Here is a 26696-nt window from a genome sequence, read left to right on the forward strand (position 1 = left end):
GTTTTGGGCTTAAAGGATTCAAAACCACTAAATCATTAGAGACTGACCCTAAATCTCCAAGGGTGCTCGTGAGACAAGGTACAAATTCTACTAAGTGCTGTAAGGGTATGATTAATAAAATAGCAGTCCCACAGGATTAGAAATGAGCTAATGTGGTACCTGCTCAAAGAAAGGCAACAAAATAAACCTGGGAAACTATAGACCCATTAATCCTCAATAACTGGCATAATAATGGAACTGATCATTAGAAACAACTTGATGACTACCTATATGAAAATAACTTTTAATTGCAAGTCAACACAACTTCAAAAGGAACAGATCCAACTGACTAACTTCTGACTTTTTCGAGGAACTGACTTCTCGATTGGATGTTGAAAAGTCTTGAGATACTATCTTCAGTCTTCAATAAAATTCACATGAAAGGCAGTGGATATCCTAGCGATAGATAAGAAATTGGATGAAAGAAAGGAAACCATGCAAGTTGGTTGTATTTACAGAACGTACCAAATTATCGGGATGCAGTAGAGTGATGAAGCAAGCAAGGAGTTGCAGAATGACCTAGAGAATATTTGCAAATTAACTATGGTAGATGAAATTCAAAGCAAATGAGTGCAAATGCAAGCCATATTGAATGTAACAAACTAACCAGATGAGAGGCTGAAAGAAATGTGATGTGGCAGTTGCCTCAACTTTGACTGTGTCCAGTCATTGTAGAACAGCAATCAACAAAATAAACAGAATGTTGATCTATATTCCAAATCAGTAGACTGCAAGTCTGATATTGTCATATTGAAGTTATCTTCATATTCTGGTCAGCCTGCACCTTGAATATTGCTTTCCATTCTAGTCAAGGAAAGCATCCAAGCCTTGGAAGGAGTCGAGAGTACCACAAGATTAATTCCTAGTGTCAGTGGACTGATTTGTTGGTACAGCTTAGAAAAACTGCCTTGAAAGGAGGCAAATGAAAGGATGCGTTATAGAGATATATAAGGTACCAAGTGGAATAGAAATATTCATCTTATCCTTATTTCAGGTATATCACGAAGGCCAGATAAGGGAGGGGCATAGGTATTCATTGGAAAGATGCAAATTCAGGGCTGATGTCACAAAGCATTTCTTCATGAGGATCTGGATAAAGTAGAAAATTCAAAAGTTCTGGAGTCATCCAAGTAGCAGTTAGATGCCGTGTGGAAGGATGAGCTGGTGGGCCAAATGGCCTCCTCCATCTATAAGGGAACAATAAGTGTGATTGGAAAATTGCAATTAAGGTGCAAATTAGGCAAAATTTGCGATACCTATGTCAGTGGAATATTACATGCTGTTGCTACACTTTTTGCAAAACGGTTTTGGCTTTGCATTGACTCTGAACTTGAGTTAAGGCCCGAATTGACTCCAAAGTAGAATGAAAGTCCATTCTCCACCAGGGAGTGTTGCTGCACTCTGCTCCTGTGTTAGGTCCGTCCCCGACTGGACTGAGAATGCATTTAAAAGAAAACATTTTTCGTTCATGGAATGTGGGTGTCACTGGCAAGACCAGAATTTATTACCTGTCCCTGAGCTGCCCTTTAGAAGTTGGTGGTGAGCTGCCGCCTTGAACTGCTGCAGTCCGTGAGGTGAAAGTACTCCCACAGTGCTGTTACGGAGGGAGTTCCAGGATTTTGACCTAGCGATGGTGAAGGAACGGTGATATATTTCCAAGTCCGGATGATGTGCAACTTGGAGGTGATATTCCCATGCGCCTGCTGTCCTTGTCCTTCTAGGTGGTAGAAGTCACTGGTTTGGGAGGTGCTGTCAAAGAAGCCTTGGTGAATTGTTGCAGTGCATCTTGTAGATGGTACACACTGCAGCTATGGTGCGTGAGTGGTGGAGGGAGTGAATGTTTAAGGTGGTAGATGGGCTGCCAATTAAGCAGGATGCTTTTTCCTGGTTGATAGTGAGTTGTAGAGTGTTGTTGGAGCTGCACTCATCCAGGCAAGTGGAGAGTATTCCATCACACTCCTGACTTGTGCCTTGTAGATGGTGGAAAGGCTTTGCGGAGTCAGGAGGTGAGACACTCACCCCAGAATACCCAGCCTCTTACCTGCTCTTGTGGCCACAGTATTTATGTGGCTGGTCCAGTTAAGTTTCTGGTCAAAGAGCACCCCCAGGATGTTAATAGTGGGGGATTCAGTGATGGGAATCCTGTTGAATGTCAAGGTTAGATGGTTAGACTCTGTCTTGTTGGAAATAGTCATTGCCTGGCATTTGTGTGGTGCAAATGTTATTTGCCACTTATCAGCCCAAGCCTGACTGTTGTCCAGGTCTTATTGCATGTGGGCACGGACAGCTTCTCCTCACCTCTGGAATTCAGCTCTTTTGTCAATGTTTGGACCAAGGCTATCATCATCATAGGCAGTCCTTTGGAATCAAGGAAGACTTGCTTCCATTCTTAACATGAGTTCTTAGGTGGCTGTGCAGTCCAATACGAGAACCACAATCTCTGTCACAGGTGGGACAGATAGTGATTGAGGGAAGGGGTGGGTGGGGACTGGTTTGCCGCACGCTCTTTCCGCTGCCTGCGCTTGATTTCTGCATGCTCTCGGCGATGAGACTCGAGATGCTCAGCGCTCTCCAGGATGCACTTCCTCCACTTAGGATGGTCTTTGGCCTGGGATTCCCAGGTGTCAGTGGGGCTTTTGCATTTTATCAGGGAGGCTTTGAGAGTGTCCTTGTAACGTTTCCGCTGCCCATCTTTGGCTCGTTTGCCATGAAGGAGTTCTGAGTAGAGCACTTGCTTTGGGAGTCTAGTGTCTGGCATGCGAACAATGTGGCCTGCCCAGCGGAGCTGATTAAGAGTAGTCAGTGCTTCAATGCTGGGGATGTTGGTCTGGTCGAGGACGCTATTGTTGGTGCGTCTGTCCTCCCAGGGGATTTGTAGGATCTTGCGGAGACACTGTTGGTGGTATTTCTCCAGCGACTTGAAGTGTCTACTGTACGTGGTCCATGTCTCTGAGCCATACAGGAGGGTGGTATTACTACAGTATTGTAGACCATGAGCTTGGTGGCAGTTTTGAGGGCCTGGCCTTCAAACACTCTTTTCCTCAGGCGGCCGAAGGCTGGACTGGCGCACTGGAGGCGGTGTTGGATCTCATTGTCAATGCCTGCTTTTACTGATCGGGGGCTCCCGAGTTAAGAGAAATGGTCCATGTTGTCCAGGGCCGCGCCATGGATCTTGATGACTGGGGGCCAGTGCTGTGCGGCGAGGACAGGCTGGTGAAGGACCAAGGCTGTAATGAACATAAGAACAAAAGAAATAGAAGCAGGAGTAAGCCATTTGACCTCTTGAGCCTGCTCCGTCATTTAATAAGATCATGGCTGATCTGATCATGGACTCAGCTCCACTTCCCTGCCCGCTCCCCATAACCCTTTATTCCCTTATCGCTCAAAAATCTGTGTATCTCCACCTTAAATATATTCAATGATCCAACCTCCAACGCTCTCTGGGGCAGAGAATTCCACAGATTTACAACCCTTTGAGAGAAGAAAGTCCTTTTCATCTCAGTTTTAAATGGGCGGCCCCTTACTCTGAGACTATGCCTCCTAGTTTTAGTTTCCCCTATGAGTGGAAATATCCTCTCTGCATCCACCTTGTCGAGCCCCCTCATTACCTTATAGGTTTCAATAAGATCACCTTTCATTCTTCTGAACTCCAAGGAGTATAGACTCGACCTATCTTCTTATGTCAACCCCCTCATCTCCAGAATCAACCTAGAGAACGTTCTCTGAACAGCCTCCAATGCAAGTATATCCTTCCTTAAATATGGAGACTAAAACTGTATGCAGTACTCTAGGTGTGGCCTCACCAATACCCTGTACAGTTGTAGCTGGACTTCTCTGCTTTTATACTCTATCCCCCTTGCAATAAAGGCCAACATTCCATTTGCCTTCCTGATTACTTGCTGTACCTGCATACTAACTTTTTGTGTTTCATGCACAAGGACCCCCAGGTCCCTCTGTACTGCAGCACCTTACAATTTTTCTCCATTTAAATTATAATTTGCTTTTCTATTTTTTTCTGCCAAAGTGGATAACCTCACATTTTCCCACATTATACTCTATCTGCCACACTTTTTCCCACTTAGCCTGTCTATATCACCTTGCAGATTTTTTTTTGTCCTTCTCTCAATTTTTTGCTTTCCCACCCACCTTTGTATCATCAGCAAACTTGGCTTCATTACATTTCATCCAAGTCATTAATACAGATTGTAAATGAGGTCTGAAGCCGAGTGGTACTGGTGGAACCCAAACTGAGCATCGGTGAGTAAGTGCCACTTGATAGCACTGTCGACAATAACTTCCATCACTTTGCTGATGATTGAGAGTAGCGGTAATTGGCCAGATTGGATTTGTCCTGTTTTTTGTGGACAGGATACCGAGGCAATTTTCCACGTTATTGGGTAGATGCCAGTGTTGTAGCTGTACTGGAATAGCTTGGCTAGAGGCATGGCTAGTTCTGGAGTACAGGTCTTCAGCACAATCAGGATGTTGTCGGGGCCCATAGTCTTTGCTGTATCTTGTTGCTATCACGTGGCGTGAACTGAATTAGCTGAAGACTGGCTTCTGTGATGTTGGACCTCAGGAGGAGTCCGAGATGGGTCATCCACTCGGCTCTTCTGAAGATGGTTGCCAATGCCTTCCCTTTTGCACTCGGGTGCTCAGCTTCACCCTTGTTGAGGATGAGGATGCACCTCCTCCTGTTAGTTGTTTAATTGTCCACCACCTTTCATGACTGGATGTAGCAGGACCTGCAGAGCTTTGATCTGATCCATTGGTTGTAGGATCACTTGGCTATGTCTTTCGCGTGTTGTTTCTGCTGTTTAGCATGCACGTAGTCCTCTACTGTAGCTTCAACAGGTTGGCACTTCATTTTTAGGTATGCCTGGTGCTGCTCCTAGCATGCTCTTCTACACTCCTCATTGAACCAGGGTTGGTCCTCAGCTTGAAGGTAATGGTAGAGTGAGGGATATACCGGGCCATGAGGTTACAGATTGTGGTGGAATATAATTCTGCTGCTGCTGATGGCCCTCAGCACCTCATGGGTGCCCAGTTTTGAGCTTCTAGATCTGATTCTATCCCATTTAACATGGTGGTAGTGCCACACAACATGATGGAGAGTGTTCTCAATGTGGAGACAGGACTTCGTCTCCAGAAGGATTGTGTGGTGGTCACTGCTACCAATGCTGTCATGGGCAGCTGCACCTGTTATAGGTAGATTGGTGAGCTCAAGGTTAAATAGGTTTTTTCCCCTCGTGTTCTCTCACCACCTGCTGCAGACCCAGTCTGGCAGCTATGTCCTTCAGGGCTCGGTCATTAATGGTGTTACCGAACCACTCTTGGTGATGGGCAAGTACCCCACCCAGAGTATGTTCTGTGCCTTTGCTACTCTCAGTGCTTCTTCCAAGTGGTGTTCAACATGGAGTCCTGATTCATCAGCTGAGGGAGAGTGTTTGATGGTAATCAGCAGGAGGTTTCCTTGCCCATGTTTGACCTGATACCATGAGACATCATGGGGTTCGGAGTCAAAGTTGAGGACTTCCAGGGCCACTCCCTCCCAACTGTATACCACTGTGCCACCACCTCTGGTGGGTCTGTCCTGACGGTGGGGCAGGACATACCCAGGCATGGTGATGGAGGAGTCTGGGACATTGGCTGAAAGGTATGATTCTGTGAGTATGGCTATGTCAGGCTGTTGCTTGAATAGTCTGTGGGACAGCTCTCCCAATTTTGACACAAGTTCCCAGATGTTAATGAGGAGGACTTTTCAGGGTTGATTACATTTACATTATAACTGCAGTGTTGGTATGAAACTAAATTGTTCTACATAGCACGTTGGTTGCAGTGTACATGCATTTTAAATAATTAAAAATGAGAATGTAATTAAGTTGGAGGAAAGTCTGCATTTACCCTATGAAAGTTAGCGGAATATTATGTTCTGTTACTTAGGAAATTAAAAATGTATTAAAATAAAGTGGGAATTGTAAAAGCTAAAATATTTATGCGATGGATCAATCCTTTTTATATAGGCGAAGATTCTTCCAGAGAACTGGAACGTACAAAACAATACCTGAATGAAGCATTTCAGTCAGGAGCTCAAACGTGCCTCATTTGCATTGCCTCCGTGAAGAGGAACCAGGCTGTAAGTATTGAAGCATTGTCAAAAATCTTAGAGTAAGAGCATTTGCCTCGTGTTGAATCTAAGAGTGTTTGCTCAGGGCTATTGTGACATTTGCTTTTTCTATTTAGTAACCTGATTGCACAAACTGTCAAATTTTAGTGGTATCGAACAGTCTTGCTGAATATTTTTACAATGTTAATTCTTGTGTACAGATAATCTTTCAAGTTCTAATAAATAATGGGCCAAAAATTGCAGTTGGCGGCGTAGCTCTGGAGTACACCGTTGACCTGCAAAAAAGAGTACACACTTACCTTCAGTGAGCCCCCGAATGGGGTATTCCTCTTCAGCGCTGCAGAGTTCTGCACAGCGTATGACGTCATGAAGGTCAGGAGCATAGTGTACAGCCTATGCGTAAGGGAAAACATGCTCGCAGTCATTTACATTGAAATTACATTTTAAGAACTTCTAATAACTTTTAATTAAACTGGTACTTAGACTTATTTCATGTATCTGTATTTTGTTACTTTTTTCATCCAAATTCACAATTTATCAGTTGCTATGTTTACAGTTTCCTGTTTAGATAAAAACATAGAAACATAGAAAATAGGTGCAGGAGTAGGCCATTCGGCTCTTCGAGCCTGCACCACCATTCAATAAGATCATGGCTGATCATTCCCTCAGCACCCCTTTCCAGCTTTCTCTCTATACCCCTTGATCCCCTTAGCCATAAGGGCCATATCTAACTCCCTTTTGAATATATCCAATGAACTGGCATCAACAACTCTGCGGCAGGGAATTCCACTGGTTAACAACTCTGAGTGAAGAAGTTTCTCCTCATCTCAGTCCTAAATGGCCTGCCCCTTATTCTAAGACTGTGTCCCCTGGTTCTGGACTTCCCCAACATCGGGAACATTCTACCCACATCTAACCTGTCCAGTCCCGTCAGAATCTTATATGTTTCTATGAGATCCCCTCTCATCCTTCTAAACTCCAATGTATAAATGCCCAGTTGATCCAGTCTCTCCTCATATGTCAGTCCTGCCATCCCAGGAATCAGTCTGGTGAACCTTCGCTGCACTCCCTCAAGAGCAAGAACGTCCTTCCTCATTAGGAGATCAAAACTCAACACAATATTCCAGGTGAGGCATCACCAAGGCCCTGTACAACTGCAGTAAGACCTCCCTGCTCCTATACTCAAATCCCGTAGCTATGAAGGTCAACATACCATTTGCCGCCTTCACCGCCTGCTGTATCTGTATGTCAACTTTCAAAGACTGATGAACCATGACACCCAGGTCTCGTTGCATCTCCCCTTTTCCTAATCTGCCACCATTCAGATAATAATCTGTCCTCTCGTTTTTGCCCCCAAAATGGATAACCTCACATTTATCCACATTATACTGCATCTGCCATGCATTTGCCCACTCCCCTAACCTGTAAGTTACCCTGCAGCCTCCTAGCGTCCCCCTCACAGCTCTCACCACCACCGAGTTTAGTGTCATCTGCAAACTTGGAGATATTACACTCAATTCTTTCATCCAAATCATTGATGTATATTGTAAAGAGCTGGGGTCCCAGCACTGAGCGCTGTGGCATTCCACTAGTCACTGCCTGCCATTCTGAAAAGGACCCGTTTATCCCGACTCTCTGCTTCCTGTCTGCCAACCAGTTCTCTATCCACATCAGTATATTACCCTCAATACCATGTGCTTTGCTTTTGCACACCAATCTCTTTTGTGGGACCTTGTCAAAAGCCTTTTGAAAGTCCAAATACACCACATCCACTGGTTCTCCCTTGTCCACTCTACTAGTTACATCCTCAAAAAATTCCAGAAGATTTGTCAAGCATGAATTTCCCTTCATAAATCCATGCTGACTTGGACCGATCCTGTCACTGCTTTCCAAATGCACTGCTATTTCATCCTTAATAATTGATTCCAACATTTTCCCCACTACTTGATGTCAGGCTAACTGGTCTATAATTACCCGCTTTCTCTCCCTCCCTTTTTAAAAAGTGGTGTTACATTAGCTACCCTCCAGTCCATAGGAACTGACCCAGAGTCGATAGACTGTTGGAAAATGATCACCAATGCATCCACTATTTTTAGGGCCATTTCCTTAAGTACTCTGGGATGCAGACTGAGGCCCTGGGGATTTATCGCCCTTCAATCTCATCAATTTCCCTAACACAATTTCTTCTTCTCCTTCTCACTAGACCCTCGGTCCCCTAGTACTTCCGGAAGGTTATTTGTGTCTTCCTTCGTGAAGGCAGAACCAAAGTATTTGTTCAATTGGTCTGCCATTTCTTTGTTCCCCATTATAAATTATAAGTTAGTAAAGGTCTAACACTCCTACAAAGCCTTATTGCTATTTTTTTTCACTATAAATTTACAAGGCCCTTGTACATAATGCCATGAGCTACTCCAGCTGGTCCAGATACTCTGGGCTCAATTTCCCCCAGTATTTGTGCCGTTTTTTTTGGAGCAGGCTGCTTTTTCTGGCCTCACTTAAAAATCCCCAGTTTCCCCAATCAATTTGCACCAGTGTAACTCAGTTACGAATTTTTTAAGTGAGTTTTTATTTTCAGCTAAAGGGGGCGTAAGCAGCCACCTACGCCACTTCTGGCCATTTAGGATAGTTTGGTCAGCTGATTAGGCCAGCGTATGTGGCCTGTCCTGGAAAACCTTCCCTAGAGTTAAGGAAATCGGCGCAGGTAAGGAAAGCGGCGCAGCAGATGCCCGGGGTCACACACAATTGAAAAACACATAGCAGCAACTTACCTCCAACTCCACCCGAAGGCTGTCCGGTCCCATTCTCAGTCCCTGGTTCACACACACACAGTCAGGTTCCGAGAGCCGGAGAGAGGACCGCTGTATGTTTCACTTTGCAGCCTCAGCTCGCATTGTGTCCCTGGTTACCATGACAATAGATTACTATTCCATAATATTTTAAAATTACGATAGTTAATAGGTTGCTTTTCAATTTGTATTGCTGTTCTAAAGTAATGAATTGATACAAATTGATGCCTATGCCTTTACCCACATGCCAAATTCTTGATCTAAACTGTACCTTAGGAGGAGGAAATTGGGTGCAGGCTCGATGTTTCCCCCAGATTTTTGCACACATCCTAGCGGCCAACTCACAATTGGCTTGGAGTAGGCCGTGTTTCTTTTAGGATTGTTGTAGGTGGCTTAAAATCTAGAGGGGAGCAATGATGTGGAATTTAAAAAAAAATGTATATGTATCTACTATAAATATATTGATTCTTTTCTGTCTTTCCCCCTAATCACCAACTTGGCTCTCAGATTTTGTGAATTAACAATCGTGCTAGCTTTTGTGACTTCATTCACTGAACAGTTCCTCAGAGAAGAGCGTAATTCTTACAATAGCATCATAAAAGTATAGTATAGGAGTTAGAATTTTTGAAATGAGATCTAATTTTGGTCCTGAATTCGTGGCCCTTACTGCGCATGCGCCTAAACATGGAACTTGCGATCTATCAAGAATCCTCTTGACAGATCGCACGCATCCGGAAGTAAAGGGCCTCCGTGGGCGGAGAGTTGGGCTATTAGATCAACTTCTGCCCAGTCAATGCCCTTGAAATTCTTACAACTATCAGCGTATAACTTTTAAAGGACAGAAAAATAAATCATTTTCAATAATTGAAACATTTAAAAACCTGAGAAATATGTAAATTTATTTTAAATTAAATTTTTGTATTAAATAATTAAATCTCATTTTGATTTTCAACGTGATGTTTTAAAATTTATTTGAAGTGTTTGTGTATTTTTGGGGATAATCCCATGCATACGTATATACAGAACTCTCCACAAGTATGAATGGAAATACCTCTACTTTGGTTGGGCTGGCCCACGTGACCCCAGGGACGCGTACGAAGCACCTACGTCTCTGGGATACGTGGGCCTCCACACAGGCCATTGCGTAGAGGCCCAGGACCACAAGTCTCCGGACCACCAGGTAAGTTCCTGGAAATTTTTCACGTTGGAGGCATCTGCCTGCAGAAACCTCCAAACGCAATTTCTAGGCCATTATTCTTATTGGCTGAGAATATAAAAAAGTACACTGACTTGGTAGTTACTTTATTTATATGTGTATATATATATTTATATTTTTCCAGACTTTTTTACCAAATAAGCATCGATTTCATGTTTTTCCTCTTTAGGTTTGGAATTGCTTCCGTTGTTATTGTATCTTTCACATGCCATGTATCCAAAAATGGGCAAAAGACAGCATTTTTCTTGTATCCTCTGTGTTGGATGATGATTTTGGAAAAAAAGACCAACCCTGGCCATGGTAAACTGCAGATATTTTCTCTTTGAGAGACATTATTTTAATAAAGTCTATGTTCATTGCATTTTGTAAGAATTAATCTTTTGAATTGGTGACTAACCCAGTCAAGTAGATAACCAATCTAAATAACCTGTAATAATTGGATATCCTCTGAGGCCTGGCTGTATTTTTCACCTTGTCATCGCTCTCTTCCGTAATATGGGCCTCATTGTTACCCTTAGAATCTTTAATTTGCTTAATAATTACTGATTATGTCAAAAATTGTCTTGGAACTTTCTAAGAATCTCTTCGGACCCATCCTTGCAACGAGCAAGTATTTATTTATAAATCCTACTTTGAAATCATCTTCTTAGTTCTCCATGATGTAAGAATTCACAGAATATGCATGTGCTGCTCAGGATTTTAATAATCTATGCGTAGATAAGATCAGATTGGGTCAGAAATAAAAATGTTGGCTGGAACCACTTCGAAAAAATAAATCTAGCAATATGATTGCTTAAAATTTTTAGAGTTCTTTTTCTGGTATCTTTGGCATATGTGTCAGCAAACCAGTATAATTAAGTTGTTTATTTGAACAAATGAGAAGTGTGACCCCCGCCCCCCCATCCCGTTTGATTTACTGTGCTGCCTTCTAGATTTGATGTGTGATGCTCAATGTTTTAGCTTTTATTTGTGTTGGTAACACTTGATTATATATTTTTCCACAAACTTAGGAAGTGCCTATACCTACCTGTATTGGTACAGGTTGAGCGTCCGAAATCCGGAGTTCCGGGCAAATCTGTGGCCGTCTGGAATCTGTAAAATGTAAATTTTTTTTTAAACCGAATTAACCGCTGAAAAATAATTTAAAAAAAATTTTAACATTTTTTTGCGGGTCTTCAACGCAGGTTTTTCCTGGCTGCCAACCCCTAACCCACAGCGGATGCTGCCGAACCCGGAACTGTCAACTCTTTCTCCCCCCCCCGCCCCCCCCGGCTTACCTTGGCTCGCCGCTCCTTCCCTCCAACTCCCCGCTACTGACCTCGTCCCGCCGCTCCTCTCTTTTCCCCCCGCTCCTTCCCGCCGCTCCTCCCCTTGCCCCTTCCCGCTCCTTACCTTGCCTGCCGCTCCTTCCCTCAGAAAGACGTTCTGAAATCCGGAACGGCCTCAATCCCGAGGTTTCCAGATTTTGGAGGCTCCATCTGTACTATACCAGTTTTTTATATGTGCTTTGCAAAATCTTTATATTTTTACAAAGTCTTTCCATAAAATCTGTGGGCCTTTTAACAGCGACTAATCTTGCAATAGTGTCTGTTATATTGGGTGCCGCAATACAAAACATTTTATTCAAAGATATGCCAGTAATACAGAGCCAGAAGAAATGTATAATAACATTTGAAGAGTTTTTATCATGTTTTAGGTATGCCTGTTGTACAAAATTAATAATTCTGATTCTTCAAAGAAAATTATTTTGGTATTCCTGTTCAGTCCTAAATGTAGGCATCAGTACGAACAGTCTCAAACTCCAACAAGGTACTACTGTTACTGTGGAAAGGTTGAAGATCCCCCACCAGATCCTTGGCTTGTACCTCATTCCTGTGGCCAAGTTTGTGACAAAGAATTCAAGCCTTTATGTGGACACAAGTGTCTTCTTTTATGCCATCCTGGTAAAGTGATTTAGAATTGGCTAATTGTTTTGCACAACTTTAATAAACTTTGATTATGAGTCTAAAAATGTTTTTATGTTTCTGATTTAGGTCCTTGTCCACCTTGTCCAAAGATGGTCTCCATAACATGTTACTGTAAGAAGGCTAAAGCAGTATCCCGACGATGCAGTGCTAAGGGGTGGTCCTGTCAGCAGCCGTGTAGCCAACTGTTAACTTGTAGGCAGCATAAATGTGAAGATCCATGCCATACAGGTTGGTAAATGCCTCAAGGCCTCCTTCCTTGTGCAGTTGGGTGGGACTGAACTCACCTGGTTCCATTCTTACCTATTCAGTCATAACCAGAGAATCGCCTGCAACGGCTTCACGTCCCACACCATTACCTCTGCTGTCTTCTAAGAATCTATCCTTGGCCTCCCCCCCCCCCCCCCCCCCTTCCCTCCTATTTCTCATCTACATGCTGCCCCTTGGCGACATCATCCGAAAACACAGTGTCAGTTTCCATATATATGCTAGTAACACCAGCTTGACCTCACCACCACCTGTCCTGACCCCTCCACTGTCTCTAAATTGTCAGACTGCTTGTCCAGTACTGGATGAGCAGAAATTTCCTCCAACTAAACAAACCAAGTCATTGTCTTAGGACCCCAGCACAAAATCCATTCCCTAGCCACTGAGTTCATCCCTCTCCCTGGAAACTGCCTGAGGCTGAACCAAACTGTTCGCAAGCTTGGTGTCGTACTTGACCTCGATGAGCTTCTGACCACATATCCACTTCATTACCAAGGCTGCCTACTTTCAGCTGCGTCACATTGCCCAACTCCACATCTGCCTCAGCTCATCTGCTGCTGAAACCCTTATCCATGCCTTTGTTACCTCGAGACTTGACTATTCCAACGCACTCCTGGCCAGCCTCCCATCTTCCATCCTCCAAAAACTTAAGTTCACCCAAAACTCTGCTGCCTGTATCCTAACTCTCACGAAGTCCTGTTCACCATCACCCCTGTGCTCGCTGACATACATTGGCTCCCAGTTAAGCAATGCCTCAATTTTAAAATTCTTGTCCTTGTTTTCTAAACCCTTCAAGGCCTCTCCCCTCCCTATCTCTGTAACCTCCTCCAGCCCCACAGCCCTCCGAGATATCTGTGCTCCTTAAATTCTGGCCTCTTGCGCATCCCCGATTTTAATCGCTCCACCATTGAAGGGCATGCCTTCAGCTGCCACGCCCCAAAGCTCTGGAATTCCCTCCCTAAACTTCTCCACCTCTCTACCTCTCTTTCCTCCTTTAAGACTCCCCTTAAAACCTACCTCGTTGACCATGTGCCCTAATATCTCAATGTAGCTCGGTGTCAAATGTTGTTTGATAAAGCTCCTGTGATGCACCTTGGAATGTTTTACTACGTGAAAGGCGCTATATAAATGCAAATTGTTCTATTCTCAGGAAGTTAGTTAAGACATAAAGATTTGGGAAGCATAGTATAGACGACATACGAGTAATACGTTGTGCTTACTTCTGGGAAAACATCTTTAATTCTAACTGTAAGGAATATACTATTTTGTAGAGAAAATTGTACTGTTGATTTCCAATGAACTGTGCTACACCTAATCCAATTGGGGCGTAGGTGTGAAGCAGTAATTTTGATAATTTATTCTCCATCTGCCCCCTCACTTACAGTCGAGAGTGGAATTGTTATATTACATATTACATAGAATATATAGCACTCGGGGCAGCCAGTCCATGCTGGCGTTTATGCTCCACTCGAACTTCCTCCAGTCTTTTTCTCATCTAACAATATTAACATAACCCTTTATTTTATTCTCCCTCATATGCTTGTCTAACCTCCCCTTAAATGCTTCTATAATATTAGTTTCAACCTCTTCCTGTGGTGACGAGTTCCACATTCTCACCACTCTCTGGGTAAAGAAGTTTCTTCTGAAATCCCTATTTGATTCTTTGGAGCATTTGGATCATTTTTTGATTATTCAGAAGTGTGATTTAAGTGCAGCAAGACAAATAATGTCTGTTTCAAATCTTCTCCCATCACAGCTGAAATGGGAATGCATTTTATTTTATACATAACTAAATCTGCATTAAAAAATAACTAAGCTTCCGCAACTTGGATAGGTGAATATGAGGGATAGGCTATCCTGACTTAAACGTGCAACCTAATTCAGAGAATAGGATTAAAACACTATGATGACCACTTTTTTCAAAATCATTCGAATCGTATCTTAGCTATTGTGGTACAAAGCAATAGTCATATTTTTCATTTGAGCTGTAGTTATTTATGAAATTATTTAACTTTTGTGTGCTCAACAAGACAAGCGATGTCTCAACCTTAGAATGGTACTGTTACTGTACCATTGTGATATGTCTGTGAGTGACTTTACCTATTAGGGGTCATTTTCTGTTATGGACCAGTGCAAATTTGATGTTTGACCCTTACAACCATTTCATGCTTTCATCCCATGTGTCTGGGCTGGATTTGAACCCAGCTCTCTGAGGTGAAAGGATGATGTGGTAATCCATTACTCTGCCCACTCCCTTTTTGTATCCTTTAGAAGTTCCACCCAACCCAGGAAAGAGCGAATACAACTCTGGTGAAATCTTTGGGGTCAGACGCTCCAGTGAATGAGAACAATCAGTAGCACTACTAGCTTCCCCCTAATGCTTAAGTTGTAGCTCTGAAGCATAACAATTACAGCCAGTCTAGATTGATACTGGATTTAACTTTTCATGATCCACAGTTATTACGTTTATACCGTTTACACTTTGAGGATTGGATGGCACTGTTTTTAAAAAAAAACTATTCTCTTACTTTGAGCCCTTGTAGAATTTTACTGTAGATTTATGCCCAGTTGGATATGTCTTGTGTCTCACTACATTTCATGTACTCCAGCAACTGACTGAAGAGCTGCTCATTTTGTCTGTTTGAGTTGATTTTAAGAGTCCGGCAGTGAGCGAACTATGTTCTACATTGTGCGCCACAGTTTTCTGTATTTATGTCCTGTAATATTTCATAAGTATTTTTAAATTACTGATTGAGGAATGTACACACTTACTTGTTTTTCAAATTTCCTACCTCTTTGTCAGAACGTATGTTTTCAAAGTCCAGATAGAACATGTAAGGGAGAGCTTTTAAGAGAATGTGCAAATAATGAAGATTGTTGGCCAGCCAAATCTCTGACCCGCACAAAAGCTCCATACTGTACCATGCTTGAGACTGTCTAAATTGTCCGTAACTTTGTGAATTTCTGTTTTAGGTGGTTGCCCAGAGTGTCCTCGTGTCAGCAGGCAACGGTGTTTGTGTGGCAGGAAAACAACTGAACGGCTGTGTGCTAGTCCACAATGGCAGTGTGAAGAGGTAAACTGAATTAAATTTCAACAAATTAGATAAATCAACTCATTTCCTTCATCTGTAGTCATCTTTCTGAAGGCTGAACCAGAATCTGTTGTTGAAATCTATTGCATAATTATAAATTGAGGCAGAGCAGTAGTGTTAAACACATTGGAAACCATTGAATTGACTATATTAACCAGTTGATAATCCTAATCAACGTCTGTGTGTGATGGTAGGAGAAAAATAATGCAGATTTTCTAATGTGGGGGGTGGGGAAAGGGAAATAATCTCTACAATTAATCAGTTCAGACTTGCTGCTGTGGAATTGTAAACCCCAGAAAACCTCTTTCCTGTAGAATGCAGCTTGTAGTGATGTACTGTTTTCCTTCTGGGTTCAGTTGACACTTCATCAGCCCTCTGAAGTGCCAGTTTTCATTAAAGTGACTGAAGATGCTCTGGTGGATTTGTGGGTCATACCTGTAATATATCACGAGAGTGGTTGAGGATGAAGTGCAAATCCAAGATGTAGATCCATGTGGAGGTAAAAAATGGCACATGAGTCGTATGCTTCATACCCAAACCTCTCCAATGAAATTTCCAATACTAAAATGTCAACCATTAATTCCATGTTATAGGTACTATAGGTACCACTTTATATATTTAAAAAATCTCTTCCTTGTTTATATTGTTCATATCTTTATTAATCTGTTCTCCCTGCCTCCGATCCAGCTGTGGTCCAACTGCTTGAAAAAAATGTAACCTTCACCTTTGGGCGCAGCTGTGCTCTCCACTGGACTGTTTCTTGCAGCCTCTAGCATCCTCTGGGCTGACTACCTCCGACAACTCTCCAACTTCAGGCCTCTGGCCCAAACTCTTTAAATAATTTTAATTCCAGGTGCTAGTAGTATAATTGTTATACTCATGCTGCCATTATTCTACCCTGCATCCCAGGCCCATCCAGGTGTCAGTATAAATTTAAAAACTATATAAAGTGAAGGATGTTAAACTAACTTCTGTTATACAAGAACAACCAACAGACATGTTGGTGCCTTTGGCTGATCAGAATGTAATGTATATTATCAGCAGCTTGATGTATCGGCTGAGGCTACTTATTTTTAACCTTGTTTGTATCGTGACTAATGGGAAAGGATTCAATAAATAATCTAGCATAGATAAAATGCACAATTTTTGTGTCTAAAATGTATATCCATTGTTTATATGTATGTAATTATTCCTACCGGTTGAACACGTGTTGTGTTAAATCTATTGTTTTTCTCCAATTTTCTAAAGAGCCTTGAAGAGTATTAATTAGTGAGTAAAAGAGTGACTGCCCTCGCAAAATTCTCATCAAAATGTAATTGCACAAAACATGGCTTTTTGGAGAAAATAAAGAGTTTTGGAAATGGTCATACTGAAAAATGGGTCTCCTAACTGATTAGGCTTAGTTATTTCCATTTTCTATTCTTCTGTTTATTTGTCAAAGGCTCAATGTTAAGGTAAGAAATATTTTGAGACCTAAATTTCAATAAGACAACTCATGAAATTATTATTGCTTAGGTGTGTGGGAAGACTCTACCTTGTGGTAATCATACATGTGAACAGGTCTGCCACCGTGGGTCTTGTGGAAATTGTCCACGATCAGGATACAGGGCTTGTCCCTGTGGAAAGTCAAGTATGTATAAATATATATGTCATCTATCTACCTATAACACATTAAAAATCTATGTTTGCTGCATACAAACCTTACTTCCAGTTGTTATGTCTTCTGTCCCATTTTTGTGTCAACATTTTTCATTATAAATTCCTTTCTTCACAATAATGTAAACTGCCTCACTGTAATTACAGCTCTCGGTGCTGTGGTGCTTCAGTCCTGCCTGTGCTGTAGCGAAACTGCTATATTCTAACCAACTGTAGTGCTCTGCTTACCAAATTCCCATAATTATTGCTATTTAACTATAAATAATATAAAATCCAGTATTGTGTAACATTAAGAACAGAATGTATGACCTAAATGAGCACTGAATTATGTTTGCATGCCCTGGTCTAATTATCCCTTCTTCCAGCCCCGCAATACCTGTAGACTATGTTGAGACTCCATATTCAATACCACAATAGATTGACTAGTGTGTAGCAAATATATATACATAGGAAAAAATATATATAATTTAGTTGGGGAGCTCATGTAAAATCTGAATTGGCTACAATCTTTAACACAGTTTGTAACATTGGAAAGACCAATGCCATCATGTTCTGCATCTTTGCCACTGATTCCATCCCTTTCCTTGGTCATTCTCTTAGAATGAACCAGACTGTTTGCCCCTTAGCTGAGTGATAGGTCCCATATCCTCTCCATCAAAATGACCACGTTATTTCACCTCCACAATATTACCTGTCTCTGCCGCTGAAGCCCTTATATATGCCTTTGTTAATTCAGGCCTACTGAGTCTAGAGCTTTCATGAACCCTTTACGGGGCAGAAGAAGTGTAGTGTTTCACTCTGCACACTGCTTTGGCCAGGTGTCTCAGGTGTTTACGTCCACTGCTCTAATTATTCCTCCTTCCAAAGCTGCTTCACCTGTAGATCTTGCTTCGTGTTGACTCCAAATTCAATTCAGTTGAGACAGGGTCATTTATATAGTTGGGGAGCACGGTCTGCATCAGCAGAGGCACTTGCCCTGTTGAGGTGGTAGAGGTTGGAGTGTCACTCAGCTGCTCTATCTGGGGACCTCGATGCCTGGGAAGAGATGATGATAAATTAGCCTAAAAAATGTTGTTTGTGTCCCTTGGAGAGCAAAGGGGCTGGCTATAAAAGATAATCAATCCATCTAGAATTGATGTACCTTTATTTCCAGCAATGCTGGAGCTTTCTTGTAGCTATTATAGGACCTGATTAGCCTCTCCAGTGCTGAGTTGGATGAAATTCCTGGGATAATATGCCCGGATGTAGGGGAAGGTGGAAGTTGCAACTCCTTGACCCCACCCTCATTCCCCACCCAACACTCAAATAAGGTTTTGAGTGCAGTGAAAATCAGGCAAAAACCGGGTGGATTCAGATTTCGCCTCAAAATGTGGCCTCTCCACTGGGGATCATACTGCATTTCTGGCCTCTGGAATGTCTGTCCCAGTTCTCCTTGCTGACCTCTTTCTACATCCTCCATAAATTCCCAAATTATACATAACTATGCCATGCATATCCTGTCCCATATTACGTATCCTGCCTAATCTCTTCTTTTCTTGCTTGGTGTCCATTTCCCTTGTGCCTGTCTATAATGCCTTTAGATGTTCTTCACATTAATGGAGCTACATAATTGCAAATTGCTGTTGTATTGTTATGGGAAACAACTGTAGTAGATAATGGGGGGGGGGTGGAATTGCTTGTTCTTATTCCCTGCCTTTTTCTCCTCTCCCTCCACAATTACTAGCTGATATTTTTTGGTTTGGGGGGATTTCCAGCAGCAATCTATTTCTTAAGAAATGATCCTTTGAAATGTTATAATTACATCAAATTACATTTTACTGGTATAGTTTTATTACTTTTAAGATTTGGTTTTAAACATTGTGCATAATTTTGAAAGTTTTTTTTCATAAACTTGTTTTTTTTTTAACTTTCCAAACTGTGATTGCACTGGAGCTACCTATCCAGTCGGCCACACGTTATGTATACTGTCTGACTGCAAATTTGGCTCTCTGGTTCAGGAGAGAGCTCTTTCTGTGAACTCCTATACGCATGTGGAGTGCTCTGATCCCAGCTATAAATCTTAATTGTTGTATTGCGTGCACAAGATGGCGTGCCCACTTTCTCAACATTTAAAATAACTCTGAATAAACTACGCAGAACGTCTCATAAACCCCACCCAAGAACTTTTAAAGCAAACCGTATCGAGCCAAAGTGGTAAGAGATGGCCTTATCTACAAAGTTTCATTTGCCTCTTTTCAGCAGTAAGATTGAGATCCAAATCTGGTTTTATATTATCATATTGGAAAGTGGGAATCCCAAAATGAATAGCTACTCTTCCAATGCTAGACCAGATTGTATTAAGCACAACATCCTGGAAATGGAACATGATTATGTTCTGTAGAACATGGTAATCATAAGATACAACCTTCTCTGTTCCATTGTCCAGCTTGATAGGTTTGCCCTCACTTGGTCCACTTTTATCAAACCCAATTGTAGCCAGTGCATCTCGACCAATGACTTCTCTTCACATCCTGACACTGGGGTCAGCGTCCACATGTCAACTGATGATACGGCAGTTTACCTCTCCATTACCTCCCTTGATCCGTCCATTGCCTCTATGCTGTCCGACTACTAGCCTGCAATCCAGTCTTGGATCAGCCATCATTTCCTCCAGCTCAACATTGGGAAGACTGAAGCCATAATTTTCAGTTCTAGCCACATAGTCCATATCCTTGCTGCTGATTCTCTCTCTCTCTCGATCTCTCTCTCTCTCTCTCTCTCGATCTCTCTCTCTCTCTCTCTCTCTCTCTCTCTCTCTCTCTCTCTCTCTCGATCTCTCCCCCAACCACTGTCTTGGGTTGAATCAAACTGTTCACAATCTCGACATTTTGTTTGGCCCTGAATTGAGATTCCAAACTGCAGCTTACCTTCACGCACATTTCTTCAGGAACTCCATATTTTCCAGTCTCTCCATGAGGGCTGCTTAAGGCTTTGGTCAAAAGCCTTGCAAAAATCGAAGAAAGCAATATAAGTAATATTGTCCTGTGCCTGCAATTTCATGTGAAGTCATAATCTGCCCTTCAAATTCTCCATGATAGAAAAATCCAATTTATTTATTTGATTACTCCTCGGGCCTCCAAAGTATTTGATGCACATATCACGAAACTCAAAGATTCCAGAGAGATTGCTTGGTACTTTTCATCTCATTAAAAACATTCGTTCCCATGGATAGAAACCAGAAACGTGCTGTGGAACACCAAAGGAATGCCATAAACAAAATCTTTTCAACTTCAAAGCAGATGGCTTCAAGGTGAGTCGGTGGTCCCTGCCACTGTTCTCCAAGACTATTGACAATTCTACCTTTTCCTTTCACCTAGAGCTGCAATCAAACTATGATATTTCCTGACTGTACAATTTACATTACATTCTCTTTTGCATCAATCTCTGCTGCATATCTTCCCTTGATATTTTAGATGACATAATCTCTCCAGTAAAAATTACATGATCAATTTTGATGGTATATTTTCCCCTGAAGATTTAAATCATTTCCAAACTATAGGGTGCTATTTTATCATGAACCAATGTAGAAGTTATCTGATTGCGATGCTGTATATGCGTACAAGTTTAGGCATTCTGGAGCAACCTCACGAGAGTTACTAGGCAGAGACAGAAGTTTAAATTCCATGCTGATTTTTATCAATAAATGCCGACAAGTAGACACATCCCAAATAAAGCTGAGGGTAAATATTGGGAGTTTGAGGACTGTACTGATATTTGTACAATTTTCATATGAAGAGCTATTCCATTTTAAAAGAATGGAAGTTCTTGATAAATTAAAGTAGTTATATTTTGATTCATCCAGAATCTACACTGCCCTGCACAGAGGATATACCAACCTGTGGTGATACTTGTGACAAACCGCTGGAGTGTGGCCTTCATAGATGTTCAACACGCTGCCACCGAGGCCCCTGTGAGACCTGTAGACAGGTGAGGACATGCAGTAGTTCAGTAGTGTGATTTTTTTTTTTCCTTTTGTTTTTATGTAGAAGTATATTAATAACATAAATGAGCTTTGGAAAGGTTGTGCTGACTTCTCCATTCTTGCCATACATATTTTCCAGAATCAATCTGCTCGTAGTGTGATTTAAGTGGAGTGAGTTGGGATGATTTCGTTTTTTTCACTGTTCATAAGAGTGATGATTTGCTTTCACATGGTACAGTACTTCACATGCAACCTGGCTGCAAACTCCTCAGCTGAGCAGATGTGCTAGAGTAACCACAAAGCCCCCTCGTGCACGCTCAAATATTCAAATACTCCATCTGCTGTGTTGCCAGATTTGCTGCTGCTTTTCAATTGTTAGATGAAGTATAGTAAATGTTCCTGATGAGTGTTTATATATTGCGTGAAGAATACATCATGGGAGAAGCACAATAAGGGAGATTTCCATGAATTAAGGTGTCTCCATTATCTCCTTGAAATGAATATTTTTCTGGTTGTTACTTGGATGGAATAATGCATTTATTACTGTACCCTGTAACTGGTGTAAAAATACATTTATATTGACTGAAAAATTCATAGAATTACAAGTTGATTGGAAAACAAGAGAGACGGAGGAGATTGTTTGAAATATCAAAGAAATGACTTTGTTTCCTTTTGAATCTAAGTGTTGCAGCATGTAGGAATAATTGCAATTCACTGTCCATTCCAGATAAAATAATTGCCACAAAGTCAACTCATCAGGGGAGGGGCAGGGTGGGTCATTGCAGGCAACTGTACAGATGGTCTTGTGTTTGGGCACAATGTCAAGTTTCTTATGTTTTGGCAATATAACTTGAAATGGTCCAGCCAGATCTGATGCTCTCAAGTTTTAGATTATGGACTATGGATTTAAGATTGCAGAGTTAGTTGTTGTACCAGATGGAGCACTGGAAGACCATCTTTGATCAAAGAGGGACAAGTACAGTGAAGGTGGTAATGAGACAGATGTCGAGCAAATCATTTGAGGCAATGGTGTTGCCACAGGCCAGAGGAAGGAAGATTGGAATTTGAGAATTTATGGGTGCTCATTTTTTCCAGGGTCAGAAAATGACACTGGAGTGATTTGGGCAGGCATGTTGTGTAGGAGAACCAAGATGAAGAAGTGATCAGAGTGAGCACTGTCATTGATGGACTGTGGGGTTTATAAGCGATGTGTGATAACTGGAACGAAGGGTGCAGTTGAAGAAAGTGAAAATCCTTGTATTGTGAAACTGGAAATTGATGCCTTGTATTTCTCCTCTAACCAACTGAATACAGAACTTGTATTTTTGAAGCCATCCAAATGGTTGTGACTCTTTAGTTCACAACATGATGTCGTTAATGCAGAATGTTTGTGAATGGAGAAACAAATCATCTTGTTTGAGGCATAAACAAAGGTTTCTTGTTGGATGGAATGATCACCATATAATTCTTCGAACCACTAGGTTATCACAGTTTATTTATGCAGCCAAAACTATATAATGTTATCTTATATAGCTAAGTACTTGTCTACTTTTAGAATTTGAATATACAAAAGTAAAATACTGCGGATGCTGGAATCGGCAATAAAAAACAGAAAATGCTGGAAATTTCAGCAGGTCAGGCAGCATCCACGGAGAGAAAGCAGAGTTAATGTTTTAGGTCGATGACTCTTCATCACCTGCAACGGCTTCACTTGCCGCACCATTACCTCTGCTGAATTTGGGCCATCATCCCTTTTGTCTCTCTAATCTCTCTTGTCTTCCAACCTATCACAGACCTTCCCTTTTGTTCTTTCTTCCCCTCCCCCTTTCAGTGCTTGTTAAGAATCTGTTCTTTTTGAACACTCTTCAGTTTTGTTTTTTATTGAATATACAGTAGTAGTTTGACACCCAAAGCTGCTGAACAATGTCTGCAGTAAGGAGAACTGATCTATAAAGCACTTAAGATGTTACATAGGATATACTGCACAGAAACAGCCCATTTGGCCCAACCAGTCCATGCCTGAAATGTTCTATATTTCAGTTTGATAGTGGGTTGGCATAAAGGATTATTCAAGGACTTTTGTTCTGTTTGGGAGAATTACAAGACCACATGGAGGTTGCATTCCTAAAGTTCAAAGAAAATCTTGGTGTACCATGATTTCTTTAAGGGACTAACTATTTGTACTGCGCTTTTTTTGACACAGGTGTCTGTCCAGCAAGCCCCCCCCCCCCCCCCAACCCGTACTGCACGTTTTTGACCGACAGGCGACAAGCCCCGCCCCTGTCAAGCTCTGGCCTCGGGCGAATCATCCCATGCGTGTGGTGTCGAGAAGCAGGACCTAACGCTCCGACTCTCTTTTCCCCTCCCTGCCACCCCGGCCAACCTGGGCCTGATGGTGGCGGGAGGGGGCCCGATGGCGAGAGAGAAGTAGGGCCCTGAACCGGTCAGTCCGGCCACGTTGTTGCTCCATAGGTTCTTCAGCCGAGCTGCTGCTCCTCCGCGAGCCTGATTCTCCGACTGACTGCCGACCGGGCCGCTCGCTGAGCCTTGGACCTTGAGCTTCCCGCTGAGTCACGAGCCTCCCTTGGGCCGCAAACCTCCCTTGTGCCGCGAGTCCTGGCGGAGGGAAGGGTGGCCATGGGGGTTTGGGGGTTTGGGGGTGAGGGGGGGGAATGCTTGATTGATAAGTGGGGGGGAAAAGAGTGAGCGGCTTGAGAGAGCGAGAAGGAGAGAGAGAGACAGACACGGGGGCGGGATTGGAGGGGAGAGAGGGAACTCAGGGAAGACTGATCATGTTCTTCCAACCCCCTACAAGGGACGTTGTTGGAGTGGATGATATCCAGAAGTCACGACACTATCACTATTCACTTCATACCCAATAAACCTGTTAACAGCCCGTACACAATGCCCCATCTATGGGGGGGTGGGGGAGGGATGCGCTTGGACTGGGGTAAGGCACTTTGGCTGGCCCTTGCTGTCTTCTGGGGAGCTTTGTCCTCTGTCGCTTTAGGAAGTCAAAGTGGATCTAGTTACAATTTGCAAAGTCAGCGAGACCTTGAGATGGGCGGTTCCAGTTACACATTCCTGTGAAACTTCAGGGTGTGGCTGGTCCCTTTGGAAAATAAATCAGAAACAAAGGGTGGGGCATGTTGGCCATTTTGGCAATACAGGTACAGCGCCTAAAATCCGGAGATTCGGAATACTCCGGGACGATCTGTGGCAGGGTCGTCCAGAATCCGCAAAATGTTCTGGAATCCGGACACCCTGCCAAACCACCAGCCGGGCCCAGGGAAAAGTGAAAAAAAATTAAATCCAACTGCTGTATAGTGACAAAATTTGCAAGCATAAAAACGCCAATCCTACCTGTTCCAGGCCAGGTCTTCACAGTCACCGCACCGCTATCCTGGGTCCGCACCAACTCTGCATAGCACACAAGTTTCACGCCCAGAACCTAGCTCCCGGGCGCAGGACTCCGGCCAGAACCAAGCTTCCACGCGCTAGACTCTGGCCAGAATCAAACTCTGCATAGCACACTGCAGCTCCCCAAAGCAGCAACCGCGCGACCAGATCACAGTGCCCCATAACTCCCGAGTGGAGCTGATCCGACCTCACCCGACTAGATTTCGATTTTAAGTTTGCACACCTGTACCTGTAATAAAAAATACTACCTGTACTGTACATGCACTTTTAAATTCAGCATTTAAAAAAAAAATTAGTGGCATTAAATATTATAGGGCTACTCCTGCTGATTCACCTATGCTGAGACTCCATCTGATCCACCTACATCCCATGATTAGACCCCACCCAACCTGACTCCATCGCTGTGGTGTTTTTCCCGATTTAAAGATCTGCACAGGTAAAGATTGTGAATTTGTGTTGTCATTGCAAACATGTCAAAGGCCAACAGATACTCCAGTGGGTTCAGATAAAGGAAAGAGGAAGCATAGTTCACTTTCAATTGCCAAGAAAGTGGAGTTACTCCAGAGATTAGATAGAAGTGCTTCAGTGAGAAGATTGAGTGAGGAGTATGGTGTTGGACTCCACCATCTATGATATTGGAAAACAAAAAGAACAGCTCATAAAGTTTAATGTGGAAAAGTGATGTTCATAAGGAAATGAGTAAGAGAAAAAGTATGCATAAGCTGAAATGTGATGATTTGGATCGAACAGTGATGGAATGGTGGTGACAGAGGCGAAGTGAAAAGATTCCTTTGTCTGGCCCAATGGTGGTGCAACAAGCTAAAATGTTCCATGCACAACTGGGGATTGAAACTCCATGCGACTACTCTTCTGGTTGGCTAGCCAAATTTAAAAGGTGTTATGGCATCAGGCAACTGAAAATATGTGGTGAGAAAACCTCAGCAGGTCATGAGGCAGCTGAAAATTATATTGATGAGTTCATCTTACTAATTGCTGATGAAAACCTTTCACCTGAGCAAATGTACACTGCTGACGAGACAGCACTGTTTTGGCACTACATACTGTGAAAGACATTGGGCTAGACTTTCCACTTCACTTCGCCCATCTAAGGCCCATCTATCGTCCAAAACGGACCTCTATCGCCCATTTTGAGGAAAAAGTGGAAACTAGGCCCAAAACATCGCTGAAAAAACAGGTGCCGAAGTTTCGGCTCACTTCGCCGAAATGATTGCCCACTCAAGGCCCATCCCAAGTTTCGGCACCTAGCATGCACTTTGCTGAGCTGATGCAAGGCCCAAAAGATCGCTGAGAAATAGTTGCTTTTACTGGGCTTAACAGAAGGAAATGGGCACTACGGACGCCATTTTGAAGATCAGAGGAAGGGTGGAGGCAACAGAAAAGAAGGAGCTAAATAGTTATGCGTTATTTAGAGAGTTATTTAAAGATAATTCAACTCTGGGTATATTTAATATAATATATTAGGTATTGTATAGGCATTTTTTTTGAAAAGTGAAATTATATAGTGAAATTATCTACTGATCTTGTTGGGGCCTATTAGACTAACTGACTGGTATACAGCGTATAGAGTACAGAGATTAGTTTAATTTAGTGAAAGTAATTATTGATAGTGATAGTGATATGGGGCCTATGCTTTCCCCTGCCATTGCTTGTAACTGCTCACACACTGGTTACTGAAAGGATCAATCGAAGAGGTGGCAGAGTAATGCGCAGACGAAGACAGAGGAGGCGACCGTACAGCCAATGAAGGTACTTGGAAAAGCAGTCTTACCTGAACTTGTCTGAAAACGCTTGTCTTAAGAGGTTGCGATTCCAGAAGGACCTCAAAGGTAGTAATCGCAGGATTGCTACCAGTGCCACGTGCTAGTCAGAGTAGGAATGGCAGGATAGCTAAAATGAATACGTGGCTTGAGGAGTGGTGCAGGAGGGAGGGATTCAAATTCCTGGGACATTGGAGCCGGTTGTGAGGGAGGTGGGACCAGTACAAATCGGACGGTCTGCACCTGGGCAGGACCGGAACCAATGTCCTAGGGGAAGTGTTTGCTAGTGCTGTTGGGGAGGGGTTAAACTAATATGGCAGAGGGATGGGAACCTATGCAGGGAGACAGAGGGAAGTAAAATGGGGACAGAAGCAAAAGATAGAAAGAAGA

The 26696-nt window shown here is 42.6% G+C and overlaps 1 protein-coding gene across 1 annotated transcript in view; it reads left to right on the forward strand.

Moving 5' to 3' along the window:
- The window catches only part of nfxl1 (nuclear transcription factor, X-box binding-like 1), a 233424-nt gene that overhangs the window by 18034 nt on the left and 188694 nt on the right, over positions 1-26696 (forward strand). The window contains exons 3-9 of the mRNA XM_070870141.1: positions 6063-6175; positions 10338-10468; positions 11933-12111; positions 12202-12363; positions 15373-15473; positions 17007-17121; positions 20989-21113. Coding sequence (XP_070726242.1) covers positions 6063-6175; positions 10338-10468; positions 11933-12111; positions 12202-12363; positions 15373-15473; positions 17007-17121; positions 20989-21113 — 926 coding nt within the window. The remainder of the gene's footprint in view (positions 1-6062; positions 6176-10337; positions 10469-11932; positions 12112-12201; positions 12364-15372; positions 15474-17006; positions 17122-20988; positions 21114-26696) is intronic.

This window comes from Pristiophorus japonicus, chromosome 2 (assembly GCF_044704955.1).
Source record: "Pristiophorus japonicus isolate sPriJap1 chromosome 2, sPriJap1.hap1, whole genome shotgun sequence".
Lineage (NCBI taxonomy): Eukaryota > Metazoa > Chordata > Chondrichthyes > Pristiophoridae > Pristiophorus > Pristiophorus japonicus.